Source organism: Aedes albopictus, chromosome 3, assembly GCF_035046485.1.
Source record: "Aedes albopictus strain Foshan chromosome 3, AalbF5, whole genome shotgun sequence".
NCBI classification, from domain to species: Eukaryota; Metazoa; Arthropoda; class Insecta; order Diptera; family Culicidae; genus Aedes; species Aedes albopictus.
This window is the reverse complement of record NC_085138.1, coordinates 185,872,847-185,895,526: the sequence shown is the minus strand read 5'-3', so window position 1 is coordinate 185,895,526 and position 22,680 is coordinate 185,872,847. Positions and strand designations below refer to the sequence as shown.

The 22,680-nt window shown below is 40.9% G+C and overlaps 2 protein-coding genes across 2 annotated transcripts; both read left to right on the top strand.

Moving 5' to 3' along the window:
- The first annotated feature begins 11,171 nt into the window (after positions 1–11,171).
- LOC109398862 (GPALPP motifs-containing protein 1) lies at positions 11,172–15,307 on the top strand. The gene is made up of 3 exons (XM_062856545.1): positions 11,172–11,340; positions 13,532–14,826; positions 14,890–15,307. The coding sequence occupies exons 2-3, from the start codon at positions 13,540–13,542 to the stop codon at positions 15,055–15,057; spliced, it is 1,455 nt and encodes a 484-aa protein (XP_062712529.1). The 5' UTR covers positions 11,172–11,340; positions 13,532–13,539; the 3' UTR covers positions 15,058–15,307.
- LOC109398863 (phosphatidate cytidylyltransferase, mitochondrial) lies at positions 11,366–12,735 on the top strand. Its single transcript, XM_019671307.3, has one exon. It carries the CDS (start codon positions 11,609–11,611, stop codon positions 12,614–12,616), a length of 1,008 nt encoding a protein of 335 aa, XP_019526852.3. The 5' UTR covers positions 11,366–11,608; the 3' UTR covers positions 12,617–12,735.
- Positions 15,308–22,680: the final 7,373 nt, after the last annotated feature.

Here is a 22,680-nt window from a genome sequence, read left to right as displayed (position 1 = left end):
TGGATTTGGATTGGATTTGGATTGGATTTGGATTGGATTTGGATTGGATTTGGATTGGATTTGGATTGGATTTGGATTGGATTTGGATTGGATTTGGATTGGATTTGGATTGGATTTGGATTGGATTTGGATTGGATTTGGATTGGATTTGGATTGGATTTGGATTGGATTTGGATTGGATTTGGATTGGATTTGGATTGGATTCGGATTTGGATTTGGATTTGGATTTGGATTTGGATTTGAATTTGGATTTGGATTTTGATTTGGATTTGGATTTGGATTTGGATTTGGATTTGGATTGTATTTGGATTGGATTTGGATTGGATTTGGATTGGATTTGGATTGGATTTGGATTGGATTTGGATTGGATTTAGATTGGATTTGGATTGGATTTGGATTGGATTTCGATTGGATTTGGATTGGATTTGGATTGGATTTGGATTGGATTTGGATTGGATTTGGATTGGATTTGGATTGGATTTGGATTGGATTTGGATTGGATTTGGATTGGATTTGGATTGGATTTGGATTGGATTTGGATTGGATTTGGATTGGATTTGGATTGGATTTGGATTGGATTTGGATTGGATTTGGATTGGATTTGGATTGGATTTGGATTGGATTTGGATTGGATTTGGATTGGATTTGGATTGGATTTGGATTGGATTTGGATTGGATTTGGATTGGATTTGGATTGGATTTGGATTGGATTTGGATTGGATTTGGATTGGATTTGGATTGGATTTGGATTGGATTTGGATTGGATTTGGATTGGATTTGGATTGGATTTGGATTGGATTTGGATTGGATTTGGATTGGATTTGGATTGGATTTGGATTGGATTTGGATTGGATTTGGATTGGATTTGGATTGGATTTGGATTTGGATTGGATTTGGATTGGATTTGGATTTGGATTTGAATTGGATTTAGATTTGGATTGGATTTGGATTGGATTTGGATTGGATTTGGATTGGATTTGGATTGGATTTGGATTGGATTTGGATTGGATTTGGATTGGATTTGGATTGGATTTGGATTGGATTTGGATTGGATTTGGATTGGATTTGGATTGGATTTGGATTGGATTTGGATTGGATTTGGATTGGATTTGGATTGGATTTGGATTGGATTTGGATTGGATTTGGATTGGATTTGGATTGGATTTGGATGGGATTTGGATTGGATTTGGATTGGATTTGGATTGGATTTGGATTGGATTTGGATTGGATTTGGATTGGATTTGGATTGGATTTGGATTGGATTTGGATTGGATTTGGATTGGATTTGGATTGGATTTGGATTGGATTTGGATTGGATTTGGATTGGATTTGGATTGGATTTGGATTGGATTTGGATTGGATTTGGATTGGATTTGGATTAGATTTGGATTGGATTTGGATTAGATTCGGATTTGGATTTGGATTGGTTTTGGATTGGATTTGGATTGGATTTGGATTGGATTTGGATTGGATTTGGATTGGATTTGGATTGGATTTGGATTGGATTTGGATTGGATTTGGATTGGATTTGGATTGGATTTGGATTGGATTTGGATTGGATTTGGATGGGATTTGGATTGGATTTGGATTGGATTTGGATTGGATTTGGATTGGATTTGGATTGGATTTGGATTGGATTTGGATTGGATTTGGATTGGATTTGGATTGGATTTGGATTGGATTTGGATTGGATTTGGATTGGATTTGGATTGGATTTGGATTGGATTTGGATTGGATTTGGATTGGATTTGGATTGGATTTGGATTGGATTTGGATTGGATTTGGATTGGATTTGGATTGGATTTGGATTGGATTTGGATTGGATTTGGATTGGATTTGGATTTGATTTGGATTGGATTTGGATTGGATTTGGATTGGATTTGGATTGGATTTGGATTGGATTTGGATTGGATTTGGATTGGATTTGGATTGGATTTGGATTGGATTTGGATTGGATTTGGATTGGATTTGGATTGGATTTGGATTGGATTTGGATTGGATTTGGATTGGATTTGGATTGGATTTGGATTGGATTTGGATTGGATTTGGATTGGATTTGGATTGGATTTGGATTGGATTTGGATTGGATTTGGATTGGATTTGGATTGGATTTGGATTGGATTTGGATTGGATTTGGATTGGATTTGGATTGGATTTGGATTGGATTTGGATTGGATTTGGATTGGATTTGGATTGGATTTGGATTGGATTTGGATTGGATTTGGATTGGATTTGGATTGGATTTGGATTGGATTTGGATTGGATTCGGATTTGGATTTGGATTTGGATTTGGATTTGGATTTGAATTTGGATTTGGATTTTGATTTGGATTTGGATTTGGATTTGGATTTGGATTGTATTTGGATTGGATTTGGATTGGATTTGGATTGGATTTGGATTGGATTTGGATTGGATTTGGATTGGATTTAGATTGGATTTGGATTGGATTTGGATTGGATTTCGATTGGATTTGGATTGGATTTCGATTGGATTTGGATTGGATTTGGATTGGATTTGGATTGGATTTGGATTGGATTTGGATTGGATTTGGATTGGATTTGGATTGGATTTGGATTGGATTTGGATTGGATTTGGATTGGATTTGGATTGGATTTGGATTGGATTTGGATTGGATTTGGATTGGATTTGGATTGGATTTGGATTGGATTTGGATTGGATTTGGATTGGATTTGGATTGGATTTGGATTGGATTTGGATTGGATTTGGATTGGATTTGGATTGGATTTGGATTGGATTTGGATTGGATTTGGATTTGTTGAATGTGTATTCCCGAATAAAAAATACAGTAGAAAAACCGAACGTTGTATTGTAACATTACTATTTAAAACCATATTTTTACAATAGACACCACTGTAAAAATAAAAATACAAAAACAATAAAATGTAATGTAGAACCCAATACAGTATATTGTAAATAAGATTTTTACAATATACTATACGGGTGGTTAAGTATCGTAACAATATAAAAAAATATTTTTCTCCATATATATTTTTTTTGCAAAACCATACATTATATTGTAAATGAATGGTTATGAATACTGATACGTGGGTTTTAATAAACCGTACATTGTATGGTACACATATGGTTTCAAACAATAAAATGTACCGTAAATATATTGTTTTCAATTGTAGTTTCACTACTGGTTATACATTTAATTAAATGGTTTTGGAATGGTTCTCTTTTGTTATGTTGTATTGGTTTACATTACATAAACCATATAATGTTACATTATCTTGTCATTTTCCTCCTGTTAATGGTATCTTAGGCTTACTAGCATTATGAGAATGCGCTTTGGGAATTCTCCAGAGCGGTTTTGGATAACCCTTCATATTAGATCGCCCACGTCTAAGTCTGAGTCGAGGTCTGAGTAGTCTCTGATTGCATTAACAGTTGAAGCTTAGGCTCCCATGCCCCACCAGCCAGATAACTGGGTTTCGCAAACTAAGCATTATTTGCGGCAACACTTTGAGCGGCATGATGGAACTATGCCGAGCGCGCTAAGTATTATTAGACCACTACCCAAGTAACACAGAAAACATCTTCAGAAATCAATGCATCAAAATAAGCTATATAATTGCATTATAAGTGCATCAGAAAACATCTTGTGTTATTTTAAAGATTTTTAAATGTTGGCCAATGACAAAGAACAAACAAGTATCAATAGATTTGTACTGTAAAGAAATATGTTGATAATACAATTATTTCACACTTTTAGAGCATTAGCCATCAATCAGCCTTAACTTTTGACATCAGCCAATGTTTATGTACCCACTTCATGAGAACTTTGTGGTTTGATGATGCGATGATCGAACTACGGATGTATGTTACATTCAGGAAGGCCACCGTAATAATGTGAGAATAAACATGCCTACAGCATGATTTGAGTTCAGTTTTAACGCGATATCTGATAAAGTTTCCAAGAATAACCGAAGGCCCCGCCAAAAGCTGCGGTAGCGATTTCGCCCGGTTCACCTTCCCATCATATCCCTTTCTCACGCGCCATTCTCATGTAAAACGTCCTATTCCGATGATGAACTCAACATTCACAAATCTGGAAACATCCGAACGGTCGACTTACACCAGTGCTACGCTCCATTAGCAATCACAAATCATCAACCAGGAATCATTCGACGAATCTACGCACGTCAACCACCGAGACTTCCAAAGCACCAATCCTGTGTGAATCGTTGTCTGTCATTTTTTTTTTTGCGTTGCCGATCGACAGATTAATTCTTCCAACACCCGAACAGATTCGCGGATCAACAATTGTACCGGACATGAGATAGTAGATTATAGCCGTTCACTTTGAATTTGCAATCCCGCGGAATCTATAATGAAATTCTGGACCATCAGCAGAGCGATTTGTTTTTATTTACTGTTGATAGAATTTTGACGTTGTGACAGATAAAGCCAGGCCAAGAAACCTGTTGTAATGTAGTTATTTTGACGTTGTAATTATGATCGCAAAATGCGCTAATATGGAAGTATGTAGAAAAGATGTTATCAAGACGTATTATTAACATCTCAAAACATTACTTGCACAAACTGTTGTAGAGCTGCTCAGAAGACATAATTTCGAAGCAATTTCAACTAACTTTCTTGAAAAAATTCTTGAAATGCTTCGCCTCATTATAAAAATTAGATAAATTACAGTACCGACTAAATAAATGAGTACACAATCAATATTGTGTCACAAACTAAATAACATTCTTATAATTTACATTCAGTAATCATCTTATGGAAAACTGCTTTTTGCTCCACAATACACGACTTTCCATGAACCGTATTCAGTCAGTAATAAACCATAGATTTAATGATAATTTTGAAGATTGAATATTATTCAAAGTATTTTGAACAGCACTGTAAGCTTCATCAATCATCTGCCATATTGCATTTTTGCGTGCATTATGAAAAAAATCATGAAAACGGCATCAAATATCTGATTTAGGCCACTGTTTTTAATTCAACCTAATGGCGCATGAATTATATATGAGTAAAATTGTAGGTTTCTCCATAAATCTTGAAGCGCACATAACACAGTACCAACGCCACTAGGAATAACCCATTACTTAGTTTGTTGTCCGAATTTTAAAAATAAGATATCGACTTCATCCATGACTCGATCACTTGGAAAGCCTTTTATGATTCAGAAGATAACTGTATTCATCCGAAAGAAAAAAAATAATTTGTTGTTGTTTTTTTCTGTCAAATTTTTCACTTTACACCGTCAGGCTTACTAACAGGTAGTATAAGTGGATTTTTCAAGTTATATAACATTAAAAAAAAACTAATAGCAAAAGTTAAAATGAAACGCAATATTAACGTTTTTTACAGGTTGAATATCTTGAAATTATCTTGATTCTAACCTTAGAATGTGACTGTGTTACAAGCGTATTCTGCAAGTTTTACAATCATCAAATAACTTGGTTTCAACCCATCAATATTATAGAGTAGGTTAGAACGTACCTTGGGAGTATAATTGGTGTATTGTGATACATCTTATATAACATGAAAGATGTTTTATAAGCCGCCATTTTTTGCGCTGTTTTGATGATATAAGTGTACGACATAAAGTCAATAATCCACGAAAAAAACAGTCGATTAGGTATGAATCGTGAATTTTAAACTAATATAAAACAAGTTGTGTTACTTGGGTAATGTAGTTGCATGAAGTGGGTGACGAGGTACATAAGTATCATTACAGCGTGCTTAACCGTTATTGCAATATTGAGGCTCCAGTTTGACTAAAGTTTGAAATACACGGAAATACATAACAACTCATGAGAAAACTGTCAAGTTCGATTCAAGTACAAGTTAGGTTAAAAAGCGAACCCGCAGACTAACCTATATTAAAAGTCATTTCAGTGTTCAGTCCAGTCCATGTGTTAAAGATGGCTCTACGTCAAAGATAAAGTTTGTCAATCGCATTTGATTCGATTGTGGTCGAAGGCAAGTTCACATGAGAGAAGAGGAGAAAATTCCCCTAAATGCAAATACAGAAATAATAGTGTTGAACTCATCCACTGATTTACGATAATCTGACCTGCATCATTCCGGGTTGGCCTACATTCGTATTTCTCTCATCGCACTCTACACACCTAGCCCGCCATATCTCTTGGACCCCTGCTTGGACCTGCAGTTCTTAGAATAGGACATTTGGTTTACCACTGATTTAAACATGTTATTGATTTTCAATTGATGTTTCAACTTATTCACTTTTTTCTCTTTCCTATGAAAGCTTTCCTTTGCATCAAAAAAGTCACAAACATCAACAAAACAAAGCACGGAAAAAATGTTAAACTAAATAAATCTGGTGTTCGATTTGAATAGGTCGAATCTGCATATGAATCACAGCAAACATACGACCTATTCAAATTGAACACCAGAAATAATTAAAAATTCACGGAAAAATGGTTCGGAAAAGTGAATGGTTCAAACGTAAGAAAAACAGTATAATATATTGTTACATAAAAATGCAATGTAAATGTATAGTATAGCGAACCATTTCATCACAATACACTTTATTGTAGCTGGTACACTGTATGGTGCAGAAATGGTTTTCACCATACACCCTATGGTTAGTTTTTATCCGGGTTATGTTCCAATCAGACAACCTTCATATCGAGACGACCTTTATGTAATGTAGATACACCGTGATTGTGTGTTGTCGAATGTTGTTATTGTTATTGTAAATATAGTGAATAAATCATTCGTTCGAGTACTGTTAAGAAGTACACCGGTGTTTTACTTTCGTCCGCGTTCGTTTTCCGTCCGCTGTTGTGTTGTCCACTGTGCGATACTCCCAACAGGTTGTGGGTCCCAGACATGGACGAGAAAATGAAAATCGCCGCGTCCGACGGTACCGGCTTCCACAATTGGAAGTTCCGGATGGAGACCGTGTTGGACACGTACGATTTGCTGGATTGTGTGCACCGGGAAATTGCCGAAATGGAAGATTTGCAAGTGATGGCTACCGATACGGTTGAAGTGAAAGCAGCGAAGAAAAAGCAAATGGTTGTGCGAACTGGTGCTGAGAAAAAGTGCAAGGCGCTAATAATTTCGGCCATCGCTGATAATCAGCTCGAGCTGGTGAAGGATTGCGCCACCCCGAAGCGAATATGGGATACGCTTAGAGCAGTGTTTGAGCGTCGCGGTGTTGCCGGGCAACTTTTTGTGAGAAAACAGCTCCTCACCTTGCGTTACGTTGAGGGGGCGGGTGTTAGTTTGCCGGAACACTTGTTGCAATTCGATAGGCTGATTCGCGAGTTGAAAGAAAGTGGTGCAGCAGTAGAAGACTCGGATGCGATTTGTCACTTGTTGTTGACCCTCCCGTCGTCGTTCGATTCGGTGGTGACCGCGATTGAGACGCTTCCTGGTGGTGTTACGATGGCTTTCGTAAAGAAGCGGTTACTAGATGTAGACTTAAAAAGAAGAAATCTTGTGGAGAATGATGGCGATGGTGACGGCGTTGCCATGGTGAGCAGGCACACCAGGAGGAAGATTACGTGTTTTCGGTGTGGCAAATTCGGACACAAGCGTGCCGATTGTCGTGTGCGGCTGTTAGCGGATCCCGATCCGAGTGAGCATAGGCGGAGAAAATTTGGAAACAGTGAAGCGAATATAGCAGATGAAGAGGACCGCCGCTCGGATCGTGCGGATGTTGTGTTTTTGGCGTCAAAGGAAGAAAAAGTGCTGGGGAATGCGGAGTGGATCCTGGATTCCGGAGCGACGAACCACATGCCGAAGGATTCCAGCATATTTAGTGAGATGCGCCGGCTGGAACGATCTGTGGAAGTGCTGGTAGCGAACGGCGAAAAGCTGAAAGCAGACTATTGTGGTGATGTGGTCATGTACGCGACAGTAGGAAATAAGAAGAAGAAATGTGAAGTTCGAATTGTGTTGTACCTCCCCGGATTGAACTGTAACATACTGTCAGTGAACCGAGTGACAAGAGCAGGATTGGAGGTTAGGTTCGTCGGCAACAGGACACACATAGTGAAAAACGGGATGGTGATGGCCGTTGGACAGCATAACGGTAAACAATATGTGTTGGACGTTTCGTGTTAGTGAAAAGATGATGAGGTTGCTGCCATGCTAGCCTGCAGGGCCGGATCTAAGGGGGGGCCGGGGGGGCCCGGGCCCCCACATTTTAGGGGCCCCCACAAAAACATTTTTTGGTTGCTAACATTAACTTTATTTTTCATATTGCTCAAGTACTGTTCGAAAATAAGGAAAAACATTTTTGGTCATCTCTCCGAGGGGCCTCCACATCCACTCGGGCCCCGGGCCCCCACAATCGTTAATCCGGGCCTGCTAGCCTGCATGAAGGAAGATGACGGATAGAGCAGAAACGACCGAGTGAAGAAGAATTGTTTTTTAGATGTTTGATGCCGTAAATGTGTTTTGGAAGCGGTGGTCTGTTTTGTAGAACTTGACAAGACTGAAGGTCAGATGATGCGAAGAACTTGTGGAAGACCAAGTTATCGATTTTTTTTTGTTTTTGTGTTGGACTGTCATTGATAGATCTGTGATATAGAGACTGTGATTAGTACTCGGGTTGTCGACTTGAGGGGGCGTGTTGAATGTGTATTATGTTCCAATCAGACAACCCTCATATCGACACGACCTTTATGTAATGTAGATACACCGTGATTGTGTGTTGTCGAATGTTGTTATTGTTATAAGGCTATCCATGAGACAGATGCGATCAGCTGATTTCTTTTGTTTACCATCTATTTTTGACATACGATGATCGGGGTGACAGTTGAACCACAGACAAACAGACGTAACACTTCGAACCATTTTCGATTCAAATCATACTCGCGGAAACATATTCGCCCAATGCTAAAAGGACTAAGTTTAGCCGACCATCATCTAGATGGCGGTAGTGAGCAAACGTCAAACTCGAACAAAAACGATGGAAGCGCCACGGGTGGGCAGTTGGCCACCTATCCAATTTTGAAAAAGGTCGTTAAATCGATGTACGATGAGAATTATCAGAGTGTTACGTCTGTTTGTCTGTGGTTGAACACAAAGGAATTTGTTAAGCACCGACGACACTTGTACTCACACTATGTTTACATTTTTGGCTGTCACCCCCATCGCGAAAAGTCGTCATGGATTGCCATATTGTAAATATAGTGAATAAATCTAGATTGAGTTTAAATAAGGGCGAAAGTAACATGAGAGAGTTCTCTTCATCGACTCTCTCTTCTGCAAATTAAAGTGACAAGATGCAAATTCAATTAAACTTTTTTACACTTAAACGCTAGATTGCATCGCAACCTACACTCAGAATAAAAAACATATTGAATTCAAAAGTTCTGCACTTAGATTGTGACCAGTTGCTTTTACACTTGAAAAGTATGTGCGGCGCTATCAAATCTTTGTCCATTCAATCATGATAGAATTTATGTGCGCCGCATATGAATTTCAATCGTACAGCGCATAGTTTATATTTGACCAAATAATACAGCCATTTTTACGGGGGATTGGCCACGGGATTGGTTTCCAAATGTAAATAAGTGCAAAATTGGAAAAAAATGAAAAAAATCTACGTCCATGCTGCTTTTATTTGTTGAATACAGCACTAGGTACAAGATTAGGTACTAAAACTATTGTAAAGGAAGAAGATGGAGTGATCCCGTCGCCGTCTTTGCTAGTTTCTTCAGCACTTGGGGGAACGTCTCATTGGCCGTACATTTGAGCTGGCATGTGTCCGCTGCGCTGCCAAAAGCTCGTCCATCTCCACCGCTAGCTTGTATTGATGCCCATCTGGAAAGAGCTTCGGTCACACAATCCGTCCCGTTCGTATTTCCATCCGGATGCTCGATACTTCTCGGTTCAGTTCTGCGACGATGTTGAAGTGATTTGGAATCGATCACCTACAATATGATTAGCTGTGTGTGAACATTTAACAATAAAAAGAACGATTTATGTATTTATTTACCTTTGCAACCTTCCAATATATCGACCGATAAATTCAATTTTCAACAGCACATTTTAGTGCAAAATATCCGTCTCCTTGCGCTCCATTATGTTTTCTTCCGTTTATGCTTACTTTTAAATTTAATGAGCACAAGTTTAAGTGTTATGCTACAACACTTGGAATCTATTTAGGTAAAAATGTTGTTCATATGCCTTACTTATAGATTTTATTACTTGCACTTAGACTAGTGATTCTCTCTCTCGCCCGCAGTCTATGTGGTTAGCGCACATAGAATCTATCAGTCGATTAATTTGAGTGTAGCGATTTATGACCAAAAAGTGCAACCATACTTGCATCTTGTCACTTTAATTTGAAGAAGAGAGAGTCGATGAAGAGAACTCTCTCATGTTACTTTCGCCCTTATTTAAACTCAATCTAGAAATCATTCGTTCGAGTACTGTTAAGAAGTACACCGGTGTTTTACTTTCGTCCGCGTTCGTTTTCCGTCCGCTGTTGTGTTGTCCACTGTGCGATACTCCCAACAGGATTGGATTTAGATTGGATTTGGATTGGATTTGGATTGGATTTCGATTGGATTTGGATTGGATTTGGATTTGGATTGGATTTGGATTGGATTTGGATTGGATTTGGATTGGGTTTGGATTGGATTTGGATTGGATTTGGATTGAATTTGGATTGAATTTGGATTGGATTTAGATTGGATTTAGATTGGATTTTGATTGGATTTGGATTGGATTTGGATTGGATTTGGATTGAATTTGGAATGGATTTGGATTAGATCGAGGATTGGATTTGTAGTGAAGGCCCTTTACGCCTCGGTTATTATTGTGCGTTTAGCACTAAATTGATTTCCGAAAAAACTTCATTGACTTCCGCTGCCTTTCCTATGCGTTAAACATAACGTCGGAAGTAGTGCGCTGTACAGTAAATCTGGTTTGCTATACAGCGCACTACTTCCGACGTAATGTTTAACGCATAGGAAAGGCAGCGGAAGTCAATGAAGTTTTTTTCGGAAATCAATTTAGTGCTAAACGCACAATACGCCGTGCCGTTAACGCAACGTCACTTTAAATCAAATTCTATAAACCTTGATTCTAACCATTCAACAAAAGCCTTGATTTTTTTAGCAATGTCCTTTCCCCCGTCGGTTGATCGACTTTCGTCGTTCATCGATTACATCAAGCTGACAGATAACTCGATGTAACCTCAAAGTTTTACCCCAAACAAAACATTTTGCGCTTTTGGTGTTCGTTCGTTACCAGTAGTTTTTTTTTTGTTTTCGATGCGGAAAGTGTCTCCCAAAAGTGAAAATTTATTGTGAAGAAGATTGCACGGCTATAATCCGCTTATCAAATACGACCGGAAGTTAGGTAAGTCGATGCGAATGCTGCAGATTAGCGGTTAAAAGTGGCTGTTATATGATCCGGCTGGCTGGTGCTTCAGCGCAGCGATTTCTTGTAACTTTTGACAGGTCGTTCTCTTTTTTCGTCGGCGGTACGACCGAAACAACGCGTGTGTTGTGTAGCGTAAATCAATATTTTTTTCTGGATTATAAAGTGATTTCAAGCTGAAAGTTTTGTGTTAAATTAGTGCTGTAGTGAACAATGAACAGGAGTTAAAAATTATATCAATAGCAGAATGCTCACCAAAGGCAACACGGCTCCGATGTTCTATCGAATACTGTCTCGATTTCCGCCGAACATTACGTTTTGTTTTGCTTACGGTTCCGGCGTGAAGCAGCAGCTGGGGCAGGATGCGGTCCAGAAGAAAAAGAACATGATTGATATGATTTTCACGGTGGACAATGCGCACCGGTGGCACGCTAGTAACTTGGAGCGCAATCCGGATCATTATTCCGGACTGAAGCATTTGGGAAGCAACTTTATCGCCAAGTATCAGGAATCGTTTGGAGCGAAGGTTTTCTTCAATACGCTGATCCCGATTCCGGACGAGGACGTTGTAATCAAGTATGGAGTCGTATGCACCCGGGACCTCTTGGATGACCTAACGACTTGGTCGAATTTGTACTTGGCCGGACGCCTCCATAAACCAGTTGAAATTATCCGGCCTGCAAGTGGTTCCAAGATCCAGAATGCAATCGATGCCAATCTGCGAGCGGCGGTTCATGCGGCATTGCTCTTGCTACCGGAAAAGTTTACCGAGTTTGAGCTATATCGAGCGATCTCCAACATCAGTTATGCGGGAGACTTCCGGATGATATTCGGCGAAAACAAGGACAAAGTGAACAACATCGTACGGCCCCAGTTGGAAAACTTCCGGAATCTTTATGCGCCAACTTTGGACCATTTAGGACTCGTTCTGCAACTTCCCCCGCAGAACAGCGACAATTCCATTTGCATCCAAGATCAATCGGAGAAAACTATTCTGCACCACCTGAATAACCTCCCGAAGTGGCCAATTCGACGGATCGTACAGAAGCAAACAAAGGGACGCTATCGTCAGGACACCGAAGACATATTAACGGATGTGTCCAAGTCGACAAACTATCGGGAGATTGTCAGCCACTGTTTGCGTGCGATTGTGTGGCAGAGCAGCGTGAAGCAGTCCATCAAGAACATACCGTCGGCGGGGATGATGAAATCCGTTCGATACAGCTGGGACAAAGCACTGAAGACGTTCAACTAGGAAAGACAAAATGACTAGCTACAAGTCACTGCATTTAAGTTTATTGTCAGTTTAACACTAGTCACGGTAGCACTGGTATTGTTTGAGTTGGAATAAAAGATGTTAGCAAATAATACAAAGTGGTATGCAGAGCAATATCACATTAGTTCCTTGTATAACTAGGACTTTTTGCCAATTGATTATTTTGCATTCGTATATTGTGTAACAGGCAGAGATTGTAGCAGCAATTTGTCCACGGCTCCTAACAATAGTTTTGGTAGACAAAGAGCCAGAGACCAAACTACTTCAATTGGCAGATTTGAAGTTGTTGCGATGTGCTTTGACCATGACCAAAACCAACAACTTTGTGTCACACAGGTTTGTCAGCGTGATGCCCAATTGTATGGCCGAACCAATCGATGAGATACATGCATTGGAGAGTAGTTGTTCGGCAAACGTAGTTCCTTCTGCTCCAAAGCTATTTTCGATGGTTTGGCGTTCTCCAGACCGAACTGTTCTAAGATCGTCAGTAGCATGTATCAGTCATGATTCAGTGGGAGTCCGTTCGTTACAATCCCTCTCGATCTCGTTTAGTTGAAGTGCTGTTGTAGTGCTTGGTATATAACCTTGAATTCTCTCTCTGTAGAGTAGTATGTAGGCAATCATGTTACCCTTCCGCCTGCACAGGCATGGGTCTGCTGGTGATGCAACGAAACACATTTTCTGCAAGGCTGCATCGATGCTCTCTGGTTCCATTCTCGGGCGGATTGTTCGAGCCTGTAATTGTTCGATCCCAGTAATATTTTTAGGATAGTTTTAATCAGTAAGCAGTTATTTAAATAAAAACAGTAAATCAAAATATGTACATTAATTGGTCGCCGTTGATTTAAGGTTCATGCGTTGAAATTAATATATACATGTTATTTTATTTTGCAGAAACCAAAATGTCAGATTCAGAAACGACTGATTCTGACTCAGGAATACGTTTCAAAACCACGTCCACCCGTTACAAATCGGAGAGCCTCGGCAAGCACTCATCGTCCTCCAAATCCAGTCGTTCAACAACCTCCTCCAGCAACAGAAGCAACAATCGGAGGAGTCGAGATCGCGACCGCGATCGTGATCGTGATCGCGATCGAGGGCGAGACCGACGGAGAAGCAGTTTGGACCGAAGCCGCAGTCACCACAGTAGAAGCCGAAGTCGTAGTCGCAGCAGAGAGCGTCGGAAACGTAGGGAAAGAGACCGGCGAAGCCATCGTAGCAGGTCACGATCGCGATCGCGCAGTAGATCCAGAAAATCTCCTCGCCCGAGTAGTAGGCGCGTGAGAGATGAGCCAAGCGCTGAGGATAAGAATCACAGCCGGAACGCTGAAATTGTAGATTTGAAACCATCCAGCTCAACTGTGGTGGAACCCTCCAAAATAGAATCCAATAAAATTTTAGATATTTCGGTTTCCTCCCTGTCTTCACAGGAGGAAGCGATTGAAAAAGAAGACAATACGGCTGATTATTTCGGCCCTGCACTTCCCCCGGCTGTGATCCAACAAGCTAGTAAGGATACAGGATCAGCCGACGAAGCAGATACGGGTGTAATTGGTCCCTCACTTCCCCCTCATTTAGTAAAAAATAACCACGAAGAGGATCAAACCAGCCGAGTTATTGGACCAACATTACCAACAAATCTACAATCACCGCCAGAAGCAAAGGATGCAAGCTCTGAATCAGAGCTGTCGCCATTCTCGGAAGAGGAACCATCGGCCGCAGAAGAAGACGATGATTTCATAGGTCCTATGCCCGGTGCTTCTACCAGTTCCCGAACTCAGCTAGAGCTGGAACAACGTGCTCTAGAACTGAAGCTTCGCCACTTGGATAGCGATCGGTATGATCCGAAATCATCCGCCGCTCAATCGCGAGAGGATTGGATGCTCGAACTGCCCGATATAAGAAAGGTGCCCGACATGGGACTGGGGGCCAGGCAGTTTCGAACGCGGGAAAAACTGGAAATTGGCGATCGTTCCGTTTGGACGGACACCCCCTCCGAGCGAGAACGGAAAAAGACGAGTGGACACTCGTCGAAAGATGTGGCCCGTGAACGTGAGCAGGAGGATGAGCGCAGAAGAGTAGCCGAACGTGACCGACAGCAGGAGGACATGATCAAGCGCCACAAGAAGAAGCACAAGCGCGACAAATCGTTACTCGAGTTGCACCAGAAGAAGGCTAAAAAAGAAAAGGTTCGTTACCATACCTACATCGCCCATGCACATTGTTTATTCCCTTTTTTTTTTCAATTGCAGAAGAAAAAAGACTCCGAGAGAGATCCGGACGAACCAACGCGCAGACCATTTGACCGCAACATCGATCTGCATGCCAACCGGTTTGACGAGGCGCAGAAGAAGGCCATTTTCAAAAAGGCACAGCTTTTGGATACACGGTTCTCCAGTGGGGCATCCAAGTATTTATAGGCTTAGTACAAACTGGATATAGTTGCTACTATTAATCAAATAGTTCTATCCTCGGTATGCGGGCTGGTCATCTGAATCTGCCAGTATTGGGGTATTTTTTGTTCATTTTAGTTGTAAAGTTTAAGCTTTTTTATCTGTATCTCTGTTTAATGAACCGATCGTAGGTTAAGAAGATATTGGTAAAAAAAATCAATCCCTTCTCACCAATTATGACACTTTGATAAACTACAATAAATTATTGTAAAAACAATTTTTTATTCTATTTAGAACGAATGCCCTGTACACATGAATCATTATTGCACATCTTTTTCACCCCAAGTCAACTTCCCTGAGGGCTTTCGGTAGTTGCCAATAGCCCCTAAAAATCGTGGAGTGTTTGTTAATGCACTGGAAGTCATTATTTTACATGTGATTCGTCGCAAGTAAAGGTTCAGTGAGTAACAATCGCAATGCCAGGTGCACGGAAGTACCTCTGGCAGTGATCAATAGGAGGCAATCAGTGAAGTACTAGATTGAAAGTAGTGAGCTGGATTTTAGTATGGTGAGATGATCAATTCTTCATTTCTGCAATGAAATGGAGCAAACAGCGTGGGTTATATCACTACTTTCAATCTAGTACTTCACTGATTGCCTCCTATACTGCCGTGAATCGCAAGTCAGTCCCATATGTAAAAAGCAGGCATTGAGAAAATGGACTCTGAAGTTTTCAAATTCGACTTCTATGTGAAACCTTGTGAAACTTTAAAAAATCGTCATGATTTGAAAACTTCTGTGATCATCATCAAACTTTCACAAATTGTTTCAAATGTGAAAACGTTACTGAGAAAAATATTAATCTAAATAAAACAGTGTTCGGTTTTGCACTGCAGGGTACACAAGCTGATAATGGGACTGACTTGCGATTACTTTTCATTATGGGACAATCTGACTTGGTGTTGTTTTTCGATTTTACTGAACTAACTATATATTTTTATTCACGCAGCTGAAAGATCATCCGAAGAAAGATCGAAAACTGCCATTAACTCAATTTTGCCCAAAATGCAGATGGGACTGACTTGCGATTCACGGCAGTATAGGGAGCGAGACGTTTAGGATAAGGTCTCTTGGCATTAAGGCATTTGACTAATCTTTATTTAGCATGAGGGAATTTTTCTCAATTGTTTTCCCTGAATGTTTCTATTTTTTTTTGTTCATATATCCATGAGCCCTGCCTGTGGAAAAAGTTTCATGAAAATATGAGACCCTTCGGTCCAATTTGTTCGATAATTAAAAAAATCCCCTTTGGTGTCTTCATCGAACCCAGTGAGAATGAATTTGTGTGCCTTTGCATCCCACTTCTTACACTCCTATGCTGCCGTAATTCTGCAAAGTGACGCAAGCGACATTGATAGTTTTGGCCCATTTTTTAATTATTAAGCATAAAGCTCTTGCTCATCCCCTAAGTTTCTTTCCATAGATGATAGATTACGACTAGATCTTGCACTTTAATACAGCAGGCATACCACAAAGTTATTTTTACATCAGATATTATATAAAATATACCAAAAATATCGACATTTTGAATGGCACTTACGCTACTTTGCAAAATTACGGCAGTATGTGGGCCATCACCGACGACCCAAAAACACAGACGTGTGCAAGACTCGGTTTCTTACCGCTCCACATTTCCTCCGGTGTCTTATTGTGCCCCTTCGTCGGAGAACGATTCACTAGGTACACAGCCATTGCTGCCGCTCCTACGTCTCCATTGGTCCACAGATGTCGGAGTGTACCAGTTCTAAAAGCTCCGTCGCTCTTGAACCGGCATTGCTAAAAGGCAAACGAGAAAGCTTACCTGACGCGGAAATCTTGCGAGGTCCGACGCCAGGCCGCCTCTCAGGACTGCAGACTGTTGAAATTGATGTGATCCATCCTTCTGTGCACAGACCAGCGGTGACCACCGGCGCACATGCCAGTGCTTTCGTAGGCGGGAGTTGGTCCAGCTTGAATGACCATTCGTTCTACTTCCGGTAGTAATGACGTGTCCCTCTGGATTTTTCACATTGTGACACCGTCGATGGTGAACGTGACGGTGTGCCCTCGTTGCACGATTTGATTCACGGATAGCAGCTTCGGAACCACATGGACTTTGTGCACCTCGATTCAGGTCTCAGCTCCATGCTTTCATTCGCAACAACTTGTATCGAACCTTGGTTGGCAGCGACCACCGCGCCACCATGCCCGAACGTGATCTAGCGAACTTTCCGTTCTTGAGAAATGGTTCGATGCACCGGAGTCTAAGTGTCAGTTGCCATAATCTTCGGAAATCGCAGAAAGAACCGTGCACCACGCGTTGCCTTTCCTGTGATTCTTCTGAGGACATTCTCGGGCGATGTGGCCGTATACGGTATAAAGTATACTTTTGACACCGTCGGCACTTGGGTCCCTTACCATGAGGCGCTGAATCAGCTTGTTACGGTTGTCGGCCGTGGTGCTTGTTGCTTGAAAACGCAGCACCCGCCGCTGACGACGATGGAGCATCTTCGTTTTGACGATGTCACCGGTAATTGTTGTTCCGAAATTCTCCAGTGCCATTACATCAGCCGATACTCTTCTGGCAGGCCCGCCAGTTGGAGAGTGCCGATCCATTCCTCGCTGATGTCGTACCCGATGCCACGCAACTAGTGGGCGGTTACTACGATCGTGATGACATCCGTTTTCATGGACCCGTTGGTTGCTAGGGACGCCGTGATTAATTTGCGCAGCAAACCAACTTTTCGCGTGAGCCCCGTGTCTTCAAACGCCGATTCCAGCTTGGACCACGCTTGCTTGGCTGTTTTCGCTTCACGCATGTGGGCGTAGTTGACCGGGTCCAGCAGCAGAATAATTTCCCCCCGCGCTCTTCTGTCCTTCAACGGGTCGACGGCAGGATCCGATCCGTCCGCATTCGGCGTCGGCTTGACTGCTTCCCACAGGTCTTCCAGTTTGAGAAACGTCTGAACCGCAAACTTGCACGTGGACCAACTTTCTCATCCCACTAGAAGCTCGATCGACAGTAGACTCGTTGAACTGTGCATCCCATGAATCACCCACTTGTAGTAATAGAGACAGAGAAGAGAATGATTGAAGCGAAAAACATGCGCCTTCTGATTGGCCGACTCAGTGGAAAGCTAGAATGAACAACAAAAGCGAACATACAAAAAGAGCTGCGCATCGTGGATTCAATTCAGTTGATAGACGATAGTGGAAGTGGATACGAACGGACGCACCAAAAAGGCAGCAGCAATGGCATTTGCAGTACACAGCAGTCCACCACAGAGAGGTTTTAACAAGGGGTTGGTCATTCAGCACACTTCATTTGTGCCGTGATTTTTGAGCGTGCGCCAATATGTGCCTAAACTGTGCCGGTTGTTTTTCAGTGTGTGCCGAACGTGCCGGAGGTGTGCCGAATGTGCCCAGTGGAATATTTTCTTAGAATGTTTTTGCGCTAATTATAATCCTGTCTATTTTTGGCGAATGTTATTGGTCTAGTCGGTGTTTACCGACAAAATTCCACCCAGAACACTTGTCTAGAATCTGTATGAAGGGATTTTTTGCAATCGTAAGTATAATGACAGTTTGATTCCATACCGCAAAGTTGGATTTCTATGTTGTGCCCATGTGTGCCGGATTGTGCCGGCATGTGTGCCGAGATGTGCCGGCATGTGTGCCGGGCACAATGTGCCGAGTGCCCAACCCCTTGGGTTTTAAAGAGTTTCCTCTCTGCGGTCGGTGTTGTGGCTGTAAGAATAGCCGCAGCGGTCACGACACCACTGAGCAGCAACACCATCACCAACCTGCTAGGAACTTCCTGGCGCGTTCATCCTTCGGACAAAATTCGCTAATTACTTTTCGAGAAAAAAATAGCTATAATTCTGGCCCATAGGGCACTGCACGAAGTTCTCTCCTTCCCTTTCACTCTTACAGAAGTCTTGTAAACAACAAGGCCAAGAAACGTCAAAATCTCATACAAAATCAAAACAATGCAGTGCCCTATAACCTATAGGGCACCGCACTGTTTTGATTTTGTATGGGATTTTGACGTTTCTTGGCCTTGTTGTTTACAAAATTTCTGTGAGAGTGAAAGAGAAGGAGAGAATTTCATGCAGTGCCCTATTGGAAAATGGGGAGCGAGCCGCACGCATACCAGGAACCTACATATTATCGAACTTGCATGAACCTAAAATCTTTTTCCATAGGGTTTCAGCTTATGGTCTTACCTTTCAGAAAAGCCTTTGTTCAAAATATTCTATCGGTAAAAATTGAAATAAATCAAGTTTGAAGATTTTCTATCAAATGAGGTATATTCAGAGCATAATTTTGTTGATCATTCCGAACTGCAAACAACAAGGCATCGTGCGTGACCTGTCACATACCCGATGGTCTCTTCTTAGTTTTATAAATATTATATTCACTTGCCATTTCTCCGGCATCTGTGTTATATGATCAGCCCAAGGGGGTCTGCCGTGGTTAATAAGTTCATTTTTTTTTCTATTTTGTGGGCTTCGTGGTCATGCGGTTAGTGGTGGTAAACGTTTAGGTGTATATGTAGTAAGTCATGGAGTGAGACTCGAAAAAAAAAACTTTCCGTGAAACGAAAAATTCCTAACTAGCTTCTATGTGTTGTCTGTTATATGGTGGTTATATGGTGGTATTCAGTCTGTTCAGCGTCTGGCAGAAGACGGTGTGAAATGCCAAAAAAAGAGTTTAGGTTCATGCAAGTTTGATAATACTTAGGTTCCTGGTGTGCGTTTCTTTACGTTTCGGCAATGTTTCTTGTCATCTTCAAAGGAAAAATCTTTGTTCGTTCTGTGTCTGTTGAACTAACCAAATGATTTGTTGAAAGAGTTTGTTGACTGCTTAGCCGAAAAATTCAACATTCAGTGCATCCAAAGAGTCGAACACTCAAACTGTCAGTTATACGATACGTTTATCAAAGCCTCCTCCAGAATCCCAATGGTAAGTACTTGGCGATTTACAATTTCGGATTTCGGCTTAGGCAGTCTTTGGTTTTAGCGTTGATTGTTTCTTATCTTCGCCGACGTTTCGGTCCTCGGATCGGACCTTCTTCAGGGCTCGATAATAATCAACTTGTCAATTTATAAAAGCTTTTTAATTCTGATTCTATTTCGCACCATGATCATATATTACACCATCATTTAGTGACCTAATTCCCCAACCCCCCCCATTGCAAGTTGCCTGCACACGCTAGTGCAAGGACTTCCTCCGCCAAAAATGTGTAGATGAAGCACTTTCGCTCGGCGTCCTTCACTAATACGAGTACGACTGATGCAGCCCGCGCAAGCTCTCAGATACATGAATGAGCTTAGCATATCGCCTGCAAGATCTCCAAGTACTCAGTAGCAAAAAAAAAACGAGTCGAGTTTTCCTCCCAAAATCCGTCAAGTTCAATCTTTTGTAACTTTGGCAATTATCAATATTTTTGACTGAAAATTCAACACTTCATCATCAGTTTATATCAATTTCAATTGACAATCTATGGTCAAAATTTCAAATTAATAGAAATTTCATATTTTGAATTGTGATAAGTTATGTGAAAAAAATTACTATTGAAGAAATCCGTATTTTAGTGAAAAATTGAAGTAGCTTTATGAAAATTTCGCTGCAGCATCAGAAAATATAGGATCCAATTTTCATCCAGTGTACCTTATTGTAAGCAAGTTGATGGGCATCACTTGGTAACGTATGTAACGCGTGTAACATCACTTGTTTGCTTACAGTAAAGTTTTTACAGTAGCCAACATTTGAAATTCATTCACAAAACTTAAGTTGACAATTATAGACATTTGTCTATTCATTGACATATGTTTGTAACGGATTACGCGTAACACACTATGTGTTACGAGTGGGATGTCATATCATACATAACTAATATACGAAAATTTAAGTAAACGCGTCATACAATATTAATTGTTTTTTAAAAACTTAGAACTGAACATGGAATGGAAAGAATTGACGTCGGCTATTCTGCTGCACTGGTGCTTCATTATGGTCAATACGGAGTGAAAACTGTGGGCATCCAAATAAGAGCAACATTAACGGCGGCTACTATTCGAGCAACCCGCGCAGCGCTACCATTTTGACTTAACCACCCTTTTCCACACCGGTAGCAATCAAATTAATCGCCCTGGTTCGTATCGGGAGGGCTGTCATATTCCCATAGAATTTTTAGCAGCGCAACTGTCCCGCTACTATATTTGGTCACCCACCCATAGCGCTACTATTTTGCGAGCGCATCCAGCAGCGACCGGTAAAGTTTGCTGCAATGATGGAGGGCTGCCAAACGGGGTATAGAAGCGCACCGTTAAAGGTGCTCTAAGTACTTCAACTTTAACGATGGTTGTGGCCTAAATCACTGGATTACAATTATTCAAATTCCGACCACATCATTTCCTATATTTTCTGACGTTGCAGTGCAATTTTCATAAAGCAACTTCGATTTTTCACTAAAATACGGGTTTTTGAAAATAATATATTCAAAATTACTTTTTGAACGATCAATTGCTCCACATCAATTTCATCCAGGTAAAAAGACGATAAGGATGAGGTCACAAGTTGACGTCCAAAATTGAAGTTTACATTGTTAAATAGCGTGCCTCGTCTTCTGGTATACCTTGTGCCTCACCTCACACACATTGCTGCCCTCGTTAATGCTTCTTAGTTGTTTTCCACCCAATTGTTAGCAGGACGATGGCATAACTTAAGCTAACCACGTAAATAAAGTCTGATGGAAAAAGCTGCGATATTGCGGTAGGGGTAAAGAAGATGTCTGGTGTGGAAATCGCACCGGCGAATGTTCATGTTATTTAAAATATTAAACAAATATGGCAATTCACACCGTCTTCAGCCAGACGCTGAATAGACTGAATTTTACTATCATCATATAACCGACAACACACAGAAGCTAGTTAGGAATTTTTCGTTTCACGAAGTTTTTTTCCGAGTCTCACTCCATGACTTACTACATATACACCTAAACGTTTACCACCACTAACCGCATGACCACGAAGCCCACAAAATAGAAAAAAAATGAACTTATTAACCACGGCAGACCCCCTTGGGCTGATCATATAACACAGATGCCGGAAAAATGACAATTGAATATAGTGTTTATAAAACTAAGAAGAGACCATCGGGTATGTGACAGGTCACGCACGATGCCTTGTTGTTTGCAGTTCGGGATGATCAACAAAATTATGCTCTGAATATACCTCATTTGATAGAAAATCTTCAAACTTGATTTATTTCAATTTTTACCGATAGAATATTTTGAACAAAGGCTTTTCTGAAAGGTAAGACCATAAGCTGAAACCCTATGGAAAAAGATTTTAGGTTCATGCAAGTTCGATAATATGTAGGTTCCTGGTATGCGTGAGCCGATGACCGAACTACTTTGACTAACGGTTGAAACGAAAAAGAATGAGTTTATTAACTAGATGGTGCAATTCAAAAATGCATGGTCTACCATGATTCAACATCATTGGGTATTGCGGGTAATGTTCGATATTGCATATGCTAACACAAATAGGTACAATGTAATACAGATTTTTCCTCTTATTTCGTCTTATGAGACACGGCTCTTCG